The sequence below is a fragment of the Artemia franciscana genome, chromosome 13, assembly GCF_032884065.1.
Source record: "Artemia franciscana chromosome 13, ASM3288406v1, whole genome shotgun sequence".
Classification (NCBI taxonomy): Eukaryota; Metazoa; Arthropoda; class Branchiopoda; order Anostraca; family Artemiidae; genus Artemia; species Artemia franciscana.
This window is the reverse complement of record NC_088875.1, coordinates 15,237,672-15,258,958: the sequence shown is the minus strand read 5'-3', so window position 1 is coordinate 15,258,958 and position 21,287 is coordinate 15,237,672. Positions and strand designations below refer to the sequence as shown.

The 21,287-nt window shown below is 34.7% G+C and overlaps 1 protein-coding gene across 1 annotated transcript in view; it reads right to left on the bottom strand.

The window, feature by feature from the left end:
• Positions 1–1,005: 1,005 nt before the first annotated feature.
• The window catches only part of LOC136034571 (ubiquitin carboxyl-terminal hydrolase 10-like), a 39,972-nt gene continuing 19,690 nt past the window's right edge, over positions 1,006–21,287 (bottom strand). The window contains exons 5-9 of the mRNA XM_065715814.1: positions 18,195–18,399; positions 14,981–15,212; positions 13,184–13,435; positions 11,950–12,187; positions 1,006–3,021 (exon numbers count right to left, since the gene is read on the bottom strand). Of these exons, the coding sequence (XP_065571886.1) occupies positions 2,771–3,021; positions 11,950–12,187; positions 13,184–13,435; positions 14,981–15,212; positions 18,195–18,399 (1,178 nt within the window). The 3' untranslated portion in view covers positions 1,006–2,770. The remainder of the gene's footprint in view (positions 3,022–11,949; positions 12,188–13,183; positions 13,436–14,980; positions 15,213–18,194; positions 18,400–21,287) is intronic.

The window sequence follows — 21,287 nt, the reverse complement described above, 5'->3', positions numbered from 1 at the left end:
AACACGAGGCAAAAATAAACTGTTCAACACTCTACGACTGCTCTCTTACAATGATTTTTGCAGCACGGAAACTGATGTATTTGTCGAACCATTCGCTGAGATTCTTCGTTTATCGGGGAACTTACAGGGAAGTTACAACAAATGGAAAAAATCAGATTTATTGACGATTTGGTAGACAGATACGCTATCTATGTAAAGAAGAAATCCCCCCAAAGTTACCTGAACACTGTCGAGCATGCGTCAAGAAATCAGTTTCTTGAAGCATCGACCTTCAAAAGCTGGAGCCCTGCTAGACCCTTGGTCGGATTAAGGCAGCAGTCTTAAACTTCTTGCAGAGTTTCAGTCGATTGCATATATGTATCAACTAAATTTCTAGCGAATCTTGCAGATGTCTTCGGGAAGGTAAACTTTAAGCTTATTTAGGTTGACTTTAAGGTTGATGGTACTTGAGCGGTTGAAGAGTGTATTGAGAGCACTTGGTTCATTTTGGTTCTTCAACCATATACATTGAAAGCCCCCCGGGATTTTGTTTCAAACAATGTGCAATATGCCAATCTATTTTCAAAAAAGTAAGCGGTTAAAGAGTGTATTAAGAGCCCTTGGTTCATTTTGGTTCTTCAACCATATACATTGAAAGCCCCCTTCCGGGATTTTGTTTCAAATAGTGTGCAATATGCCAATCTATTTTCAAAAAAGTAAGCGGTTGAAGAGTGTATTAAAAGCCCTTGGTTCATTTTGGTTCTTCAACCATATACATTGAAAGCCCCCCCCCCGGGATTCTGATTCAAACAAGCTCGTACGTCTGATTCAAATACACAGAAACGACGCTAGAATAGTTTTCACTTAGCTTCCTTATCTCTAAGGTTTTATCAAAAGGTATACGCAATATTTAACTAAGAAAAAAGAAAGATGATTGCAAGTATTGGCAGTATACCGTCAGATGACGGCACCATGAAACCTGATAAAAAAACAAAAAACTTCTTAACCTACAAATAAGAAAAATACTTTGATGTGAAACAGGCTTTTATTTGAAACTCCGAAATCATACAAACTCACCGCCTGTCTTCTGTATCACAGAAAGGGTTACGCACACAGAAAACTTCTTTTCCGTGTCCTCCCTATTTAATTTACATAGTGTTCATCTGACTTTCTCTCTGTTATAATCAATAACACTGGAACCAATTTCACATATTCCAAAGCCAGAAACTTGGATAAACATTAGACAAAAAACACGGGCCAAAATTTAAAGGAACAAAACAAAAATATACTAATAGAACGGCCAACAACCTTAAAGTTAGAAAAAGACACTCGGTTCTCACACGGCAAAATATTTGTTTTCATTCACACTAAAATTAGACCGTATTAAAGACAAAAATAAACCTAAGTGCACTTCCAAAACAATTAAATCTAATACACATCAATGACCGCATTCATTAACTGATATACATATTTACATATCTCGGAATTTTTTTTTGACTGCAAAATGCAAGAAGCTTTTGTAGTTACAGAGCACTGTTTTAAGTTAACAAATAAATACTACGAGTCTATTATAGCTACGGCACTGATTTTAGTTTGCAGATCTTTCTAAGCCGTTCCTCTTTTGGGAAATGGACTTAAATTATATAAAACAAAATTGAAGGTTTAAGCAATTAAAAGAGATTTTGGTAGCCCTTAAATAGCATCTATAAACGTTGACAAAATGAGAAAAATAACTCCGAACAAGGGAATCAGACATAAAAGCGGAGAAAGGGGTAGCTTCGGGCCGTATCCCCACTAGCTGTTTGAAAATATGTACCAATTTTTCCCACAATTTGGTATAATTTACAATCATTATACTATTTTTTTGCGTTCTTGTAATTTTTGCATGACTCCTCGTAGTAAATATCTAAGCATGTGGCCGACGATTATCAGTAGACGATTGCCTAAGCTTTCAGATGCCTTATGCAAGACAACTTACTTCAGTTAACGATTTCTCTCAAATTCACAATATGTCCTATTGAAACTCCGTCAGTGCCGCATACAGTAAAGGTTTTATATGGTGCCTGAGCGGAGCAGCTGACCTTAGGATATAGTAGTGAGGAACGGCCATAAAAAAAAACTGGATGCGGCCGTAGGGAGTAAGGGATAGCCATAATAACGATACAGGACACCAATTTCAAAACACAAGTAACAGACCGTTAGGAGATAATGGCTAGCTTGACTTTTGCTGAGAGGAAAACGAAGGAGTTACAAAAGATTTTACAAGATGAAACAATTTAAAATCTAAGAGAGTAAGATAGATTCAAGGAAGATAAAATAGAATAAAGGAAGGAAAATAACGAAAAAAAAAAACAAAAAAAAACAGGAAGACAAGGTGTTATGGGCATTTCTGTACACAGGATAGGTTTTTGCCAAGAGATTTTCCAATATGAAAAATTGAATTTTCAGAAAAAAGTGAAAAAGTAACATAAATGGATCTTAAGGCCCAAAACAACCTTTTTTATGCTGAACGGCCCCCCCCCCCAAACAAGACATCACCCAAAGATTAAAACGCTCTCTATAGATAAAAACATTAAAAAAAAACATGCATGCACAAAATGTATAAGTATCTAGTGTATTACACTTTAAGCACGCAAACTTTATTTTAGTTAAAAAATGGCTTACTGGTTTCTATACAAAATCACTTGTACTCTATTTATACAGTCAACTAACAAGAGCATATGCACAGTCTATAAACAAATTACCTACATAAAATTATATCTGGCACACATAAAATACAAAAAAGGCCTATCTAAAATTCCTTTCTCCTATAAAATAAGAGATAAGGTACACGAGGAGGACTATGTCGCAAAAGAGTTTTCTCATCAACCACTTTAATAGCTGCATCGTCATATCGAATCCACCGCTGAAGCTCTGGATGGTAGACGTCGGCCACGTAATGTCCTTTGGTTGCCTCTTTTCCATCATGGTAAATGACAGCGAAAAGTTTATAGTTGCGCTGCTTGTTACTCATTTTAGCTTTAATGTTAGAAGAAAGAACGTCTACAAAAAAAGAATGTTTTTAAAGGCAAGACAACTTGGATAAAAAATAAGATTCATGGGGTCCGGACCTGACGTCTGAAGTCTCATTGTCGTCTAATAAAATACTCCCTACGGCTAATGACTGAATAAAGTTTTATTTTTGCTCTGTTTTAACGTAGTAAATTTAAACAATTTTTTTCAGCTATGACGAAGAAGCAACATTAAAAAAACTAAAAACGAAAAGAAATTATTCCATCTATGAGGGGGGCAGGCTTCCCCTTCCTCAACCTTAGCTCTTTACGCTAAAATCCAAGTTCTGAAAGAATACTTTTCATTCAAATTCCGATGACCCTTGCATTTGAGCAGCCTTTCCTCATGAATTGAAACAGAAAAGCAAACTTTAGCATAAAGAGGGAGGGGGAACCCCTATCATCTACGGAATAATGTCTGTTCGTTATAAGTTTCAATGTTGCTTGTATCTTTAATTTCTGACAGTTTTTCAATCATGCCAAAAAATTCCCTCCCCCTGTGTAAATATTTCCCCTGGAAATTTTCTCAGTGAAAAAATTTATCCGTGGAAAATACCCTTCTCCACGGAAAGCCCCCCTCAAAATGTCTATATATCTCCAAAGAGTAAATACTATGGGAAGGATCGGGCAATTTACGTAACTTACAGCCCGTTCCCCAAGGACTATGGAGGGCTGTGTCCTTCCCAAAGGCGTAGTTATTGAACCTTTCAACTATACTGAATCAAATGAATATCTACAAGTTTTAATTGGATTTCCTTGGAAGAAATGAGCATGAGAGGGGGACTAGTTGCCTTCCAATATTTTCAGTCACTTAAAAAGGACATTAGAACTTTTCATTTCCGTTCGAATGAGCCCTCTCCTGATTTCCTAGGACCACTAATTCGGTATGATCACCACTGGAAAAAACAAAAAAAATCTGATGGTGTGATTTCCATTAAGATCGCTTGACTTTTTGGGGAGTCCCCCTCCTCCCTCTTCAAAAATCAGACAAATTTTCTCAAGCTCGTAGCTTTTGAAGGGCAAAGTTAAACTTAATTAACTTTATATATACAGAATCAACAAAAAAAAAAGCTAATTCTTTTGATGTTTCTATTGTTATCGAAATTCCGCTTTTTAGAGTTTTGGTTACTATTGGGTGGAGTTACTCCTTACTTACAGTTGATTACCACAAACTGTTTTAGGAAACTGCGATAAATTTCAGAGTTACGGAGCCAGTTAATCCAATCTGGATGCCTCAGCTAAACAGAAGGATACCAACGGCCAAGCAGTTAGAAACATCCCATCCATCAGTCCCAAATAGTTAGTGAACAGACGTACAGGCCGAAAATTGAGTAAGAAAGACATTGGATTGCGGAAGCTGATAATTACAAAAGCTGATATTTACACTTTTATTAGTTTGTAAGGTACAATTTTAAAAAGAGAGTATTATTTTACAGCCATACACATAAATAATTCGAAGATTAGTGCAAGATCATGTTATATTAGTGCAAGATCATGTTATGCAAACAAAAACAGTTAACTGCCTTAAATTAAGCTACATTCAAACAGTATTTTACTATTTTCCATCTGAAAAGAAAATAACAAATATTTATGATAAGCATCATTCCGTACCCATAAACACTTGACCCCCCTCCCTTCGAAATCAACAAAATGCTTCAAATGAATTACGTTCCTTAGGTGATATAAAATAAAACATAAGCATAATTTTGAAGTCAGATACGGTCTGAAATTAATTGGTATTTGGGTTAAAAACACAGATTCATTCGAGCAATAAGACGATCCGTAAGGATATAAAACCACAAAAGAAACCTTTTAATTAGCATGCCAATAATTAAATTCTATTAGCAACTTACACAGAGAGAAAAAAACCGGGTCAAACATAACATGCTGTTTTTATCAGTAGCAGCTTAGACCAGAAGATACGTGATATTAGCAGGTAGCAAAACATGAAAATTATATTTTTTGTAGAGAGTTATTTTTTTTATTATTATTATTAGACAAGGCTGATTTCCTTAAATATTAAATTCATTGCCCTGCATTTAATGTTATGTTAAAACTCTATCGATTCACACCACTGACCCTTCTCATAGTTATCAGATACAACCTAAGACCACATCGTGTTGCTCGTGTGGACACCTTCTACGCGACATTTTAAGCGGAGTTTAGCTATAATGCCTTTCACAAGGCCATATCTAGGTTGGGGGGGGGTGATTGTTTGGATCCCCCTGCCCAAAATGTTTGTTCGACTCGTATAAACATAACTAAAACAAGTTTTTTGTACCTCCCCCCCTCTGAAGAAAAATCCTGGATACAACCCTAGCCTTACATGTGCAATTTTTCAAGTTGTTTTGAACGGAACACCCCAAATAATTCCCAAGATTTAATTGAAAAGACATCACCAAAATTAATTCCCCTGTATGTTGGTTTACAGTTTTTTTTTTATTATTATTATTATTATTTATGCTGGTGCTTTCATAGTGCATAGATATCAACATGTAGCAAAACATAAATACATCCAAAACAATATTTCTCGTAGAGATTTATTTGAAGAAAAGCACGTTCAGCCAAAATTTCACGCACAAACTCATACTCGGTGGATAAAGATTGTTTCCAAAAAAAAAAAAAAAAGGAATTACTTGTTCAAACTAGGCAGGTAATTTTCCCAACACTGGAATACAATTTTCAATCTTGATTAAGGTTCACTATTTAATTACATTTTCACTAATATGTCACTTTAAATAAGCCCACATATATGTCAAGCTTTAAAAAACGTTCTAGGTAGATTTTGTGCTGATTAACTAGACAGGAGAAACACTTTCTTTTGAGATAAGAATAATAGAAAGATAAATATGGCAAACGAAAGCTTTGTAGCAACTTTTCTCAAATGATGTATTTACTTCCTTTTGATATATAGTGAATAATAAAAGAATCGAATATTTTTGGAAAAATTAAGGCTTTGGTGCAAGAAAAAAAATCATTGTTTTCTTTAAATTGGAAATTATCATTTTTATTTAGGCCTCATGTTCAAACACAAGTTATTTTAAAAAATGTTTCAGAGCCATGCTTAACCACTCTCATTGCCATGAATTCCAAATCTTATAGTTCACAGCTTATCTTCAAGTCCAACTTATTTCCACAGGGGGGGGGGAACAAAGTATTCTCTTGTGGAGGCACGAGTGCGAATTCTTCAAAATAGAAAAACAGCAAATTATATAAAAGTTAGAGGAGATTATGAACCTATAGATAAAAAAATTTCAGGGGGATGGGGGGGGCTGATATATCGTTGAAATCACCTCAACTATCTTTTTGAAAGTTTTCAAAAGTAAATGAAAAAAACAGAGAAGAGCTATAAATACAGCCACCTGAAAATCGGACTATATCTTAATTACCTTCTAGAAACTACCAAGCTCGAACCTACCTCTGTACGAGTTGCATCGTTTTTTTTTTCAATATTAACTTTTTGACACTAGATTTCCGTTAGATTTTCGAATTTGAGCTACAACCCCCTAGACCTAGGTAGTCTCTGTGAATCCGTAAATCGGACATTATTTCGCTCAAATAGTAGTATATTCGACAATTATTGCAATCGGCAATTATTGCGATTGACATCTCAAATAATGGTGTAAAAACTAGCCATAACAAGTCAAACGAAATGCCTTTAATAATAATTGGAGAACATTCCCTTTTCATCAATTTAAAATTCCTCTACAGTAAAAAATAACGTTAACAAACAATCTCATCTTTTCTAGAAACCAGGCATTCCGAATTTTCGGATATTTTCTATTTATCTATCATGGTTGCATTAATATCTGTAGCCCAGTAAAGAGTAAACCACAGCTCACAGTAACTGAAAATTATAATGCATTTTTTATATGAATTTTCGAATATAAAAGAATCACAATATGACACTGATTCGGGATGGTAACTATTGTCCATTTTAAACTTAAAAGTAAAAAGTAAGGAAAAAGGGGGGGGAATTTTAACAAAGATCTTGAAACCCGTCGAAAATGTTAGTGGCACGAACTAAGGAGAATACCATTGAGATTTTCATATCTAAAAACCGAAATCCGTAACTGTGGGCTTTCAACCCCACCCCTACAATTTGAAACCCAAGACCATGATATTTTAGCTTAGCCTGTGTATCACTGATGCGTCTTCTTTCGTTACGGGGCTAGCGGGATACTGCAACACCATAAAGAACTGCTTAATTGCTCATTTGAATAATATTACTTATGTTTACGCATAAATATGGCTTGATGGCACTAAAATAAATACAATTTTACAAAAAAACAAACATATTTTTGAAGTTTTTTCAGTATTACATCTAAAAAGTGAAAACATTAGGATTAGCACGGTCGTGAAAACTCGGGTTTATGAAATATAAATAAATATATTTATCATTATTTAGTCATCTTTACTGATCTTCATAAAAAACTAGTGATTTTTTTTTTTTGCTTTTATTAGTAATTTTTTTCTAAAATTAAGAATAGACTTAAGAAACAAAAAGCATGTGGGTGGACCACATACATTTAGAACATAACTATCACTTTGTTGATCAATTATCAATTTGTTGATAAATTACAGTCCAATACCAAGACCAAGGATGGTTCAGTTTCAGTAACAGATCAAGAAACAGGCACTTAAAACCACATAAAAAATACTTAAATAAATTACAAGTGCGGTACCAACGACCAGAGTGGTATAGCTTTGATAATCAAGTATTAGATAGACAAACCTGTTTTTCTATGAAAATAACAGAGTCGGATATACTAGAGTTTCTAACAAGGTTAGATTTTAAACCCAAGGGGGAAGGTGAAGAAGCTACTTCACGAAGTTGATGAAACCTAAATTAAGTTTTGACCCATGTTTGTGCGAATTTTCATAGATAGTGCTAAAAACAAACGATTGCCCCGTCTTTTAGCTAAAAACAAACGATTGCCCCGTCTTTTAGCTTCATCTAAGCACTAAGATTTTATAACTAAGATGTTACTACTTTATGATCAGATCATCATTTTTTCCGTCATCTAAGTAGAGATCTGGTAAGATATCGCAGCTCACTGATTTAGTAAAAATTTAATATTTCTGTCAAACAGAACATTGAAGAGAGAACTTTGATTACAATCTCATCGAAGTTCTTAGATCACTGATCCGAGTAGAATGACAAAAGATGTAAAAAAAGGGGGTGTAGGGTTCTAAGAAGTAAGTTCAAAGTATTCAAATCTCTTTAAAATCCTTTCCTGTGGTAGAATACGAAAAGATGTTAAAAAAGGGGGTGTAGGAAGTAATTTCAAAGTACTCAGAGTTCGTTAATATCGTCTTCTGTCAAAAGATGCAAAATCTTAGCCCATCAAATTGCTAAAAAAAAGGGGGGCAATATGGTAAGCAACGGAATTGAAGTTATAAAAAAGTCGGCGATAGAAACGTAGTTTAGTCGTTACAAAGGATGAATCAAATCGTCGTTCCATGTAAACTAAAAGGAGTTGTTGTACATGCTTTATTGAAGAGCTGGTCGGAAGATCAAAGTAAGTTTTGTGATCAACTGCCTTGATCATACTACTCCAAAGAAGAATTTCTTCTGGTAAAGCTAGCTTCCAGTTGAAGAATATGACTTCAGACTTTCCGGTATTAAGTTCAAGTTAAAGCTTCGTTTATTCGAATTACAACCATGCGAAACCGGCGTTAAACCACTGGATAGTGTGAATCAAGTTGAGATTGTCGTCTGGATAAAAGACTAGCGAATAATTAAGATCTTTGAGGATGATAGACAAGAAAGCAGCAGGTTGTGGAAGCTACAGTGATAACAGTGGTTAAGCGTGGTTCAGAAGCGTGGGTGCTCTGGAAAACGGAGGAGGATTTGCTAGATGTATTCCATAGAAACTGACAACGGACTGTTTTGGGCGCCCGACTGACTGACTGTATCTCGCAGTAGGCTGTATGAAAAACGTGGTTCAATCTCGCTTTCTAGGGCTACAATGAGAGAAAGGATGAGATGGCTGGGACGCTTTCTGCGGATGAAGGATAACAGATAGACAAAGTTTGTACTTGTCGGCCATTCGACTAGCCCCAAACGAAAGCAGGTCGTCCCCGAATGGGGTGGCAGGATATCGTAAAGATTCAAATGAATCGAGAACTTCTTGGGACGGTGTAAAAAAGGAAGGCTTTGAATAGATTAATATGGAGGAGCGTGTGTGACTGTGTTAGCTTCAGGCAGCTTGGTGCTACAGTGAGTTGTTAGTAGTAGTAGTAGCAGATGGGAAGAACCAGCGCCTGTTATTTTTCTTCGATATTGCTATCGATCACACAATAAGCCTGAAAAACTTAACATATATTGAAGTTTGCCATTGCATCATTGAAAAAAAAAATATCAAGTGGAGTTAATTTTTATACGTCACAAGCCCGCCAAATTTACATCTGCAAATCCCTACAGACTAATTTCCATTAATTGAATTTCTTTACCCATGAAGGACAATTATTGAATTAAGGGAACTCGATACCTAAAAGAATCCCCCTATCTTGTCCTTTACACAATTTCTTAGTTTTGTAGGACGGTATTGCCTGAACTTGTAGACCTTGAATAAGAGATCTAAATAAATGACAAAAAACTAGAAGCCGACGCCTACTTTACCAAAAATCTTGGAAAAACCATATAACTTCTCCCGTTTTGTCCCAGAGGTAAAGATATCCAGTTTAATGACACTTGGATCATTAGGAAGTGTGAACTCACTTTTTTCCATTAAACGGAGTAGAATATTCTTTTCTAAAAATGTCTTAGCCTATCTGCTAGGAAAAATAACAAAGACCTGCTTGAAGGAAACACTTTTGAAGAATTTGGCAGTTTTAGAGGACTATGGTGCTACCCACTTTGATTTAAAACCTTGCCAACACAAAGGACGTGAAATTTCACTGCCTTTTAAATCAAATTTCATATTCAACCCAAAGATTCTGAGTAGCACTCGATGGTGGCTAGTCCCCTAGAAGAATTCACTAATGGACCCTTTATCCTTGAGACGGCCAGCCGACGCTGAGACTCAAAAAACAATTTTAAAGCACCGAATCTCCTTAAATTCAATAGGCTATCGCTTGTTATTGCGATTGTCCAGAATCAACAATTACATTAAGAAACCAAAGGCTTTAAAGAAGGGGATTAAGAGTAAACCATTTTTTTCCAGCAAGTATTTATAAATAAAACAAACTGAAAAGTTAAACAAGAGAAAAAAAAAATCCAAGACCTAGAACTGAAGCAAAATTATTTTACACACCGACCTAATTGCTAAAAGTCAATACTTATCTAAAATATCATACTAAAAACTTATAAGTAACAGATATGACTTCAAGGCATTTTTAATAATTGATAGGAAAGCTAAATTAATGCAGGTTTTATGGCTGCGGTTAAACTTAGCGTTTTATAAACACCAAAATTACTATCAGCCACAAAAACATAAATCTTTCTTTACATTACCCCCCCCCCTCCCCACCTCACTGTCGCCGTAAAAAAATTTGACTCTGCGCATGACTTAGATGGACATCACTTCAATAATTATTTTTACTTCCTTTGATAAATTTCAAGATAAAAGTTCATTTAACAAGAAACTTTCTACTATTCAGAAGTAATTATAAAATCTTTATTCGGGTATATATTTGCTAACGAATAATCAGATAAGTATCCGATAACAAAAAGTACCTCCGTTATGAACCTAAAATTATCATATTTCCTATGAATTCTGACTGGAATGTATTTATACTTTGCATGATTGGCAACAGCGCGGCAAACGAGGTAGCTTCTCGACCTTTATGGGAACCAAGACAACGAGACATTTCAATGCTCCTAATACTCCTGACAGAGTGACATATAACATCCGGTCTCTTTGAAAACGGTTGAAAACTTCCCAATAAAGGCCCCATTTTGGGTGAGAGAATGGCTTTAGCCATTTTCCATCAACTGCCGATGTCCTGGTCGACCATTTTTTCATAATAGCACAGGACAGAGTTATCTTGGAGGCAGAAGTTCTCAATATTCTGGACAATGCACCAACTTGAAGTCACGAATTTTGACAGCGTACTTTGCGGCATAAATATAATTTTTCCATCAAAAATTCGAACTTGTGTCTACCTCTAAGAGCCGGGTTTAAATCGAATTGGAATTTACCTAATTTTGTACCTAAATAAATATAAGAACACAGCATGAAAGGTGATGTATTCGGTAAGGCTGTTACCATGTTGCTTCCTAACTTGTTCTTTTAAGAATTTCATATATTCTCTGGCAGGTAGTGTCTTTATTCTACCCTTTCTTGACAAATCTACCTTTTCTTGGCAACCAAAGACTCAGTAAACTTACAATTCAACCAATCTTGTTAAGTAATGTCACAAGTTAGGAACACTAGTAGCATTGATAAGCATCTACAATTTGCATGAAATTGTAGATGACTAAAATCTCTTCTAAGGATAGGGGTTACGACCACAGCATATCATGGGGACAAACGAATAACGTACACGCTAGATACCAATGAGAAAGCGTAAACAGAGTACACGATTAGTTAAGTAAACCAACACAATCTAAATATTCCAGAATCATCAGCCGAAGGGATATAATATGTACTAAAATTATCATATGAATCCATTAGTTCAGCTTACTATAAAGGACGAATGTCTTGGAAAGTGGCAATACTGACCCCCTGTGTAAGGTTTCGCAAATTCAAAAGAAAACTACTTTTAAACAAAAATACTACTTCATTAGCATCAAATTACTTTGTTTGTGTGTTTGTCACGTCTGCACTCCTAACCAGAAAATACTCCTTTATAATTCAGAAAAAGTATCTTTCACCCAAACTGTTCAAAGCTGTAAGAAACTGGAACACCATCTTTACAAAATTTAAATACAAGAATAAAATTTGTTACTTAAAACTAGATATAGATGGCCTACCTCTCGGAATCTCCAACTCCAAAGGAAAATCAATCTTTTTCATAAGCTTTTGGCAGCCTCCGTGTTTATCATACAGGAAACATTTTAAGTGGAGCATCAAAACAGGAGGAAGTGCTTCAAGTGTCGTTTGGCGAGAGGCACTTATCTCCTTTTTATTCTTTGGATCAATGTATCCAACTAAAGGTTCTTTGACTACAAGCATGTCCAAGGCTTCGTTGACTGTATTGACTTTCTCATTCTAAAAATTAAAAAAAAATTAATGGTCCTGTAGTGGCGAAGTTGGTTTCATCTCAGGTTGGTAATACAGCACTCAGAACAACCAAAACATAGTTACAGCCTGACAGTGGCGCCAATTCGCAAAAATGTTGGAGGGGATAAAATGTATTTTTAAAATATAGGGTGTAGGGACAATTTTATTTTTCTAATTTTTTCCGATGGTAATACTATAAAAGGGTATTTTACATAGGAAATGCCCCTAAAAAATTGTTTTCGAAATATATAGGGACAAAAGACTAGGAAGGCGAATACCCCCCCCCACCATTGGCACCAGTGCACCCTTGTTATAAAAAAACTTAGTAATAACATCAAAATCAAAGATTCAGTTTTAACGAGAAGATTATATATATATATTTTTTTCACTGTCTTGTGGAATATTAGATTTAAACTTTACGGAAATAGCAAAATATTTTGCGAGCAAGTTTAAATGTTTTTATTTTGACGACAGAACGCTCCATGTCGGCTATGGAAAATCATAACACAAATCCCAAAGTTGTATCGTGCTAACTTCGCCAAATAAGACAATTAGCCCAAACATATCGACCAGTGAAGACTGAAAAGATCACAAAGTATGAATTTTTATTTACTGTTATCCAAAACACAACTTACTGTTATCCAGAACCCAGAATTCGACTCAGCAGAGGCAACACACTGCAGGGCTCAGAATTTGGTCCTTTGATGAGTTTATTTGAAAGCTTCGCCATGTTAATTCAAAACAGAAGAAGAAGAAAATTAACACAATGGGATGGACCAAGCCTCTTTTTTGGGCTAGCAGCGCTTTAATGAAACCGTTTTTTTTTATAATAAATGTTGTTTGTAACAAACAAACAAAAACATATACAAACACTCAGGATCAGAACAAACACTCGGAAGCAAACAATCATTTGAAAAAAAAATTGCACAAGAAACATGTCAAATATATAAAGTGAGACAACTTATAGATAGGAGAAGAACCTACCTGGATATCCAGTTGCAGAGTAAAGAAAGGCTGAAGCGTTGCAGTACACATGCCCTTTTCAGTTTGAAGAACCGACCTCATTTGACCAAGGAACAAATCACCAACTGGAGTTCTACAAATTGTAGCTGAACGGGTTACTGTTCCCTTGTTTTTAGGCCCAATAACTTGCCACTCTTCGGGCTCCTCAACATTACCATTCTCTACCGGTTTGTCTATGCCATTCTGCACTGGTTTGGAAACTAGTTTTACGAACTAAAAAAGATTATATAATTTTAGTTAGTATTAATCGCATAGTGAATCTTAAGTCAGCATACTCAAGTCAAAACCATAAAAAAATATGTATCAACTTACAAGATCAAAAATCAAAATTAGATATAATTAACGCGAAAGCAACAATGTCTCATATAAAAAAAGAAAAAAAAAAACATTCAGTGGCGATTTTACAACTACAAATCCCAAATATAAGTCCTAAAAAAAAGATATCTCATTTTTTCACTGAATAATTGTAGAAAAGAGCTAAATCATTAACTGACAAGTCCTTAGCTTTTCAAAGAAGGAGGCATTCGCACACTGACTACCAAAGCATATTCCCACTGAAAACCCTGTTTTAATTTTGTAGCTGTTTTATTGAAACCTTTGAAGGACCATATAAAACTACATTACACATTATTTATATAACTTATATAAAACTACAACTAGTATTCCTCAGAAAATATAAATACTACACAAGGTATTCAAAACCAGACAACTCAGGCTAGCCTGCGATTAAGACATTCACCATAAATAACAAGAGTCAAATAAACAAAATTACATTTGGGTGTCTAAAAATAAAGACATCAGTCGTGAAGTTTAGCCAAAGAAGAATCCAAATAATGGCTAATAATGGCCAAACAGTGGATTTGACAAAATATGCTGAGGGTCACAAAATGATTGTAAGGTATCGAATCCCCTTAAACTGACATTTAACGTTGATTCGAAACACGCAGCGCCAACGTTCTTACTTTGTCGCAAGAACTCAAAAGAATCTACAAACAGGCAACTAACTCATACAACTGTATGGATTGTGTAGACCCTACTAGAACCTGTTCTTTGACTTCTAGTCAGTCCTAAGTGCCTTCAAAAAGAAAAATATCATCCCTATTGAGAAACAAAAATCCAACTTTAAACAGACTTATCAAGGTTTAGGCCGTATGCACAAAGGAAAGTGGGGGATCTAAAAATTAATCACCTATGATCATTATTTCTTCCTTTTGTTCTCTGTACATATATATATATATATATATATATATATATATATATATATATATAAAATAAAAAAAAAACTTGGGATATCTCCTCAAGGATTCGGACTTTCAAATTTTCGACAGCTAAGTTTGTTAACTGACAGTCTAGATCAGTCTTCTTAAACGTTTTTGCCCTCGAAGAGCCCATAACTCAAATATATGCCACAAGGAACCTCTGCAGCTTAAATACCACAAATCTGTTTTTTAATTAATTCACGTGGTTTCGTCCAGTTCGCAGCTTCTCAACGAATCTCCAGCTGTCTTTTGCGGAGCCCTCAGCTTCTGTAGATTCGGCAATAAAATAAAAATACTTTTTCTACAAGTTAATTTTTCAATAAAAAACATTCGTACATCATTCGCGTTACAAAGGAGTTATAAGCTGAAATTCATAAAGAAGTTCAAAGAAGTTAAGCTGAAGTTATAAGCTGAACAAGCTGAAATTCGGATGATTGTCATGACTATTTTCTGCACAAAGTTGATTTCTACTAAAAATGGAAAAACAATGATTTCATACCTCAATCATTTCATCATTAAGAGCATTCAATAAAACAGTGAGTAATTCTTCGGCATCCTCTTGACGCCCCATTTCTTTGAAAGCATTAAAAGTCTGCATCAGACTATACACTATAGATGGTTCAAATGGCAAGCCATGACTGATTTCAGTTGACGGCTTCATTGATTTCTTGGCTTTTGGATTAGGCGATACGGGCGGAGGAAGGGTAACAAACTCATTCACAAAAGAAACCCTGAAATAAAGTAAATGCTTCATCAAAAACTACATAACAATGAACACAAACAAAACACTGCTAAATCAGGACACTATGCAGCTCCCCCTCACATCACACAAATTGACAACTATAATGTATCCTTTCCAATTTTGGAAACTATTTGCAAAACTTCCATAGTATGCTTAAATTCACTTGAAAATTTACACCACTGATCAAAGTAGAATAAAAAAAAGGCTATTTGCAAAAAAAAAAACAGCCTAATAAGTAAGATCAGAAGAAAGAAATAAGTTTTCAGTTTCCTTAAAGCCGTTTTTTATCAAAAGATGTATACTTTTTGAAAATTGTGGTAATCTTTTGAAAACTGACAGATAAAAGGTGTTGCTAATGTACTGGAAAGGCGCCAAACAAATCTATCATGATAATGATTTAATGCTGTGAGGTTAGGTGATAAAACATAATAAGTGTCATGCCCCAAGAATGGGTGTCATCCCCCCCCCCCACATATACACAATAAAATCGTCGTCAATTTAAAAAAAATATAATTTTATTATAGCCGGAATGAAACCGCAGAAATGAGTGTTTTGGTCGCAGAAGTAGAATTCCAGCTTCATTCTAAACTTCGTGAACACTATTGACTAACATCGTTCCCAAGCGTTCACTCATCGATTATAAAACTTTAAGAGCAAGTAAGGAGTAAGGAGCGACCCACCTCAATAGTAACCAAAACTCTAAAAAACGGTATTTTGATACCAATAGTTACATCAAAAGAATCGTATTTTAACTGATTTTAAATATATAAGTTTCATCAAGGAATCATCAGGTTTTTTACTAAATGAATTCATTTGAATTGCTTTCTGAGGCTTGAGAATGCTGCAGTTATCAAATTCAATAGCCAGTTAAGTACAAAAGAAAAGAAAAAAACATTGACTTCATCTGACACCAAATTACTTTGCGTCGTTTTTGCTCTAGAAGTACCTGAGCAATAGGATTTGTAAGTATTTTTGTAACTATATTTATAACTATCTTCTTGCGATATGTTCTGTAGCTATTTAAACATTGTCAAGCCTCAGAAAGCAATTTAAATGAATTCACTTAGCTTTTAAGAAATTAATTATAATAAATGAATAGTTTCATTGTCAATTTTTCTGGGAAGGAGGAAGGAATACCCCTCGACCCCTCTATAAAGATATGGTCTACGTTGAGGCGAATCTATTGTTATTTGTTTAACTTGCGTACTTGCACAACCATTCATGTGTAAAAGCCCATAGCATCTACAGCAACCTTTAGACTTATGGATAAACCTAGAATTAAGGGAAAAGTCTAGTTAAATGATATATATAAAAAAAAGTCCTACCAAATTATTATCAAGAAAACACGACTGAAATACATGTCGGATATATTCGCCTGGTTCATAGCCGCATGAAAACATAATAAATTTTGAGAAAACCTTGAAGAAGGGGAAAAGGTCCCAATGGCATACATTCTAGAAAAGCGTTATAATGAAAAGATGGTATTGTTTTATCTTTGTCAACAAGGAGACAACAAGAATGATAATCCTAGCTGGAATATTTGAGTTTCGCTTGACATTGTTCCTAATAAGTCATTTTTAAAATAGGCGAATTCAAATACACCGGTGAACCGTACTACCCTGCCACCAGCTTTAAGCCACTGCTTCTCGGGAACAACCACGTACACAAAAACTAATTTAGACGGGAAGAGGGGAAGGAGACTACAAAAAATTGCCAAACTATGCGGAGACTATTAGATATTATAGACATGACCATTAAAATTTCGAGATTTCCTGGTAGGGTAGCGTGGGTCCCGCATATATGCCTTGTAACATAAAGCAAATGCATATACTTACTTTTATCTTTGGGCGGCTGTATAGATCTTGAGCAAGATTTTAATGAAAACATTGAAAAAAAAGTATGCAAAAGCACAAAAAAAATATCACTTGGAATGAATTCTAAGTGAGCTTCGCTGCCTAAACATGACCAAAAGTCCCTAATATGTGTTAGTACGTCACAAAAAAAATTTATGTTCTAGGACATAGACACAGAGACTTGTAATAGAATCTATCTTATTAGAGCATACCAAACATATCATGATTGTGATAAGTAGTGTCTTAAAGTGAAAAATTTGACTGTCTCTCTTAGCCGAGAGGTTGGTACACCGGACTTGTAATCTTATATCCTTTAGGGTAGGTGTTCAAGACCCGTTGCTGCTGATTATTTTGTTTGGGGCAAGGTTCAGCGGTATGAATCTGTAAGCTCAACCAGAGTTGACCCAGCTACAAAAGGGTGTCTGGAGAAGTAGTGGGGAAAACACGGGAAGCATTGGATGACTTACCCCCAACCACACGTAGCACTCCCATTCGAATGGCAAAGAATAAGAGGATCTGTATCTGAGCTATGAAAGATCTTCGGTCAAGCACGCGAAAAAAGAGTTTGAAAATGCGTATTTGAAAATATGCATTATTTTCATCAGTTGAACTATTAGTTACCACCAGGGACTTACATTTAATGGTACTGACTAAGTTTTATATTTGTACGATTCCTTTATTACCTCTTGATTTATTTTTTTAGTATTAGCTCTTTTTTGTTTTTACTGATAGTTTTTATGCTTAACTTGTCATGACAATTTCCAGTTTAATAACTGACTAAAGAGTTTTTTTTTATAATTTAAATTTCGACATTTTTTTTTGTACTTAATTTAGTTTCCGTGTCTTTATGATTTTTTGTCTATCATATTTATACTTATTGACTCCGAAATTCGAATTCGGCCCTTCAAGGCTCGTAACAGTGATTTTTTATCTATCTTACCAGATTTACATTTTTTTTTTAAGTGTTAATGTTGTTCTTTACTGAAATTTCAAAATAAAGCTTTAATTTAACAAGAAGTTTAAGAAATAATAAAAATAATAAGAAATCCAATAGGATCAAAGGTTAAACTTCCCCAAATTTTCTAGGATCAGATAGAGCTAAAGCGTTAAATACATACAAAGTTTCCATGACAGGGGTAGGTTTCGCTGACGCATCCTTCATTTTAACGATAGGCTCGATGGCTCTGATCATATTATAAAATGGTGGACAACCCATTAAACCCTGGAGAACGGCGTTGATGTAACAGTAGTTGCCTTTGTTCAGCAGACCTCGGGGCTGAAGATTAAGACCCTCGTGTACCAACGCATAATTATTCAAGTGCACTGAAATAAATTGATTAGTTAATCGCATATGAGCAGCTATAGTGTCTAATCATTAATGCCGGTAAAAGTAAAAATCAACAAAGAATAAACCTTTCTTTTGATTAATATAAAGTAATTACCCGTTGGATTAACTATTTGCTTTTTCTTTTGTTTATGTAAGTGTTTGCTTATATGTTTCAGTTCTGAAGATGAGCTTTATTGGCACCTATTTTTCCTTTTTTTTTCTTTATTTCTTCTCTTTATATTTCTTTATTTCTTCTCTTTATTTTTCTTTTGTTCTATTTTTGTAAGTGTTTGCTTATATGTTTCAGTTCTGAAGATGAGCTTTACTGGCGCTCATTTTTCCTAAGGATTCTAAATAAAATACTACGTGATGCCACTTATTTTGTAAGACCTTCTTAGCCTAAAATGATGACTTAATGCATCTATTCTAAAGAAGGTAGCAACTTCTGTTTTTTATTAAATGTGGTTTAATTTCAAAGTAGTGGCAATAACTATGTCTCGAAATCTTTATATTAAAAAAAAAAAACGAACAAAGAATAAAGAGTGCTTGTCGAGTATTAAGTTTAGGCCAAACATTAAAGTTATTGTCACAATTCAAACTATGAATGAATGAATGAACTTTATTACCCGTAAAAGTATAAAAAACACAAAGTACGGAGTATTATAAATAAACAAAAACAAAAATGATAATCAGCGAATTACTATTCTCTGTTTCTGTTGGCTGTCTCTATTTCATGCAGTAATAATTGCCAAAATGTTATGTTTCTCTGCTGACCAAAAAGAGAGCAAACAGCTTTTTCGTCAAAAGACGACAAAGGTCGTCAAAAGACGACATTTATGTCGTCTTTTCATCGTTTCTACTGTTAACATAAATTCAACCCTAACGAAAGAATTTTTCAGTTCGGTCGACAAAACTTGTGAATTGAATGAAGCTGTAACTGTACATCGAGAAAAGATAAACTGAATCAAGAATCCTGTCCGGGGGCGCGAGTTAGTCGTCATCACCGAAGAAGTCAATCCGAGGCTATCTGCTGCTGTTTCTTGAGTATTGCGGTTTTTACGGCGGCGGGTTACTAGCCCTCCAACCAAAAAAAAAATTTAACCTTCATTTATCCTTTAGTTTATATAATAGTCGAATTTAGGCTATATATTTGCATACTCATAACCTAACCCCCCCCCCCCCCAATGTGTAAATATATAGCCCAAATTATATAAGTCCAATGCATTCTATCCCCCATCACTTGTCTTTGTGGCTAAGAAACCGGTTTTCTGAAACCTAAGCGTAATTCTTGAGTGTGTTTCGGTTACTTAATAAGGACCAAGTTTAAAAAAAATGGAGCTGGATGCCTGCATTCAATATCGACATAAAAGACATTCCTAATCAAGTGAAAACTGGGTCTGAGAGATCGAGTGATTGGCCTGAAGGACCCCCTTCCTTTTCCACAGGAGTTCTCTTACGACCAAGCAAAATCCATTTTTAGCTATACAATTCAATAATCTTTAAAAGTTATATTCCTTTAAAAAAAAGGCAAACGTACATACATGATCTGTATATCTATATAATGACTTCCAATCTCCATCTTGGCTTACATCCCTTTGAGTGTCACAACAGGATTCACTTCTAAGATATTTTTCAATTTCTTTTTAGAAAAATGAAATCCTATATATATATATATATATATATATATATATATATATATATATATATATATATATATATATATATATATATATATAAGCATCGCATCAACCCTGTCGAAAAAAAACCCTTCAAACCCACCCCCAAGAATATTGACCTAACATCAAACCAATGGAAATCTTTTTTTTTGCATCCCCAGGGGTGCGTGCATTCCTGGTTGGCAAGCACCCTGATATAGAAATTTCATCCCTATTAATAAGTCTAACGTCTGGTGTATAGGAACATCGTCTTACAGTCATCTTGCCAAAACTGATATATACAATCTAGTCTTATGTTTGGAAGTTTTGACACAGCAAGACATAAAACATTCAAGACCATTTTGCTAGTACAGGGTGGGGAATATAAGCAAACTTGGGTTCAGGTTTCACAATATGGGGAAAAGTGCACAAGAGGTAGCTGTGTTGCTGGCTTTCAATTGTACTAAAGGTACAATGAATCAACTATTATAGCTAGAAGTAGTCAAAGCTGTTCTTGTTCTTCAAAATAAGCTGTAAGATCCTACATAAATAAAGAGCCAGTTAAAGTCACCTGTTTTACTTAAATGGTTGGAAGTTAAAACTTTTTAATAGTCTCGCCGACATTCTAGCGTACAAAGGGAGAGCTTTCCCTCCCTCCAAGACCGATTGGAGGATCTTTAAGGAAATGTGTAATTTCTGAGACACTATATTTTCCAACAAGGGGAAAGTTGGTGTTTTGACAACAGGTTCGGACGTCTATAAATCTGACGTCAAAGGAATAGCTTGTTAATTTCTGTACCCAATAAGTTTAAAACTATAAAAAATTAGGGATGCTAATAGCTAATTTCAATACACAGAAAAAACAGTAGAGTAATACTGTATAGGGTGATAGTATACAAATAGGTAATATTGGGATAATAAGTCGAAAGAACTCTTACTAGAAAAACATTATTCAACGTGTAGATGATAAAAAAACGAACAGGGAACAAACATTTGTAGATGCACTACCCAGATAAATAAATCCTCTCAGAAAATACGAATCAATGACGCATGATAAAATGAAGAAGTTACAAATAAACGCATTAAACAAAGAAGTTACAAATAAATACAAAATATTCTTGCTTCTTTTTTTCACGGGCTGCAAATGTACTTCATTTTTTTTTTCACTTTGACAAATAGCCAAGTAATTAAGGGAGAAATAAAACTACTGTCTTTGGAAAGCATTACGT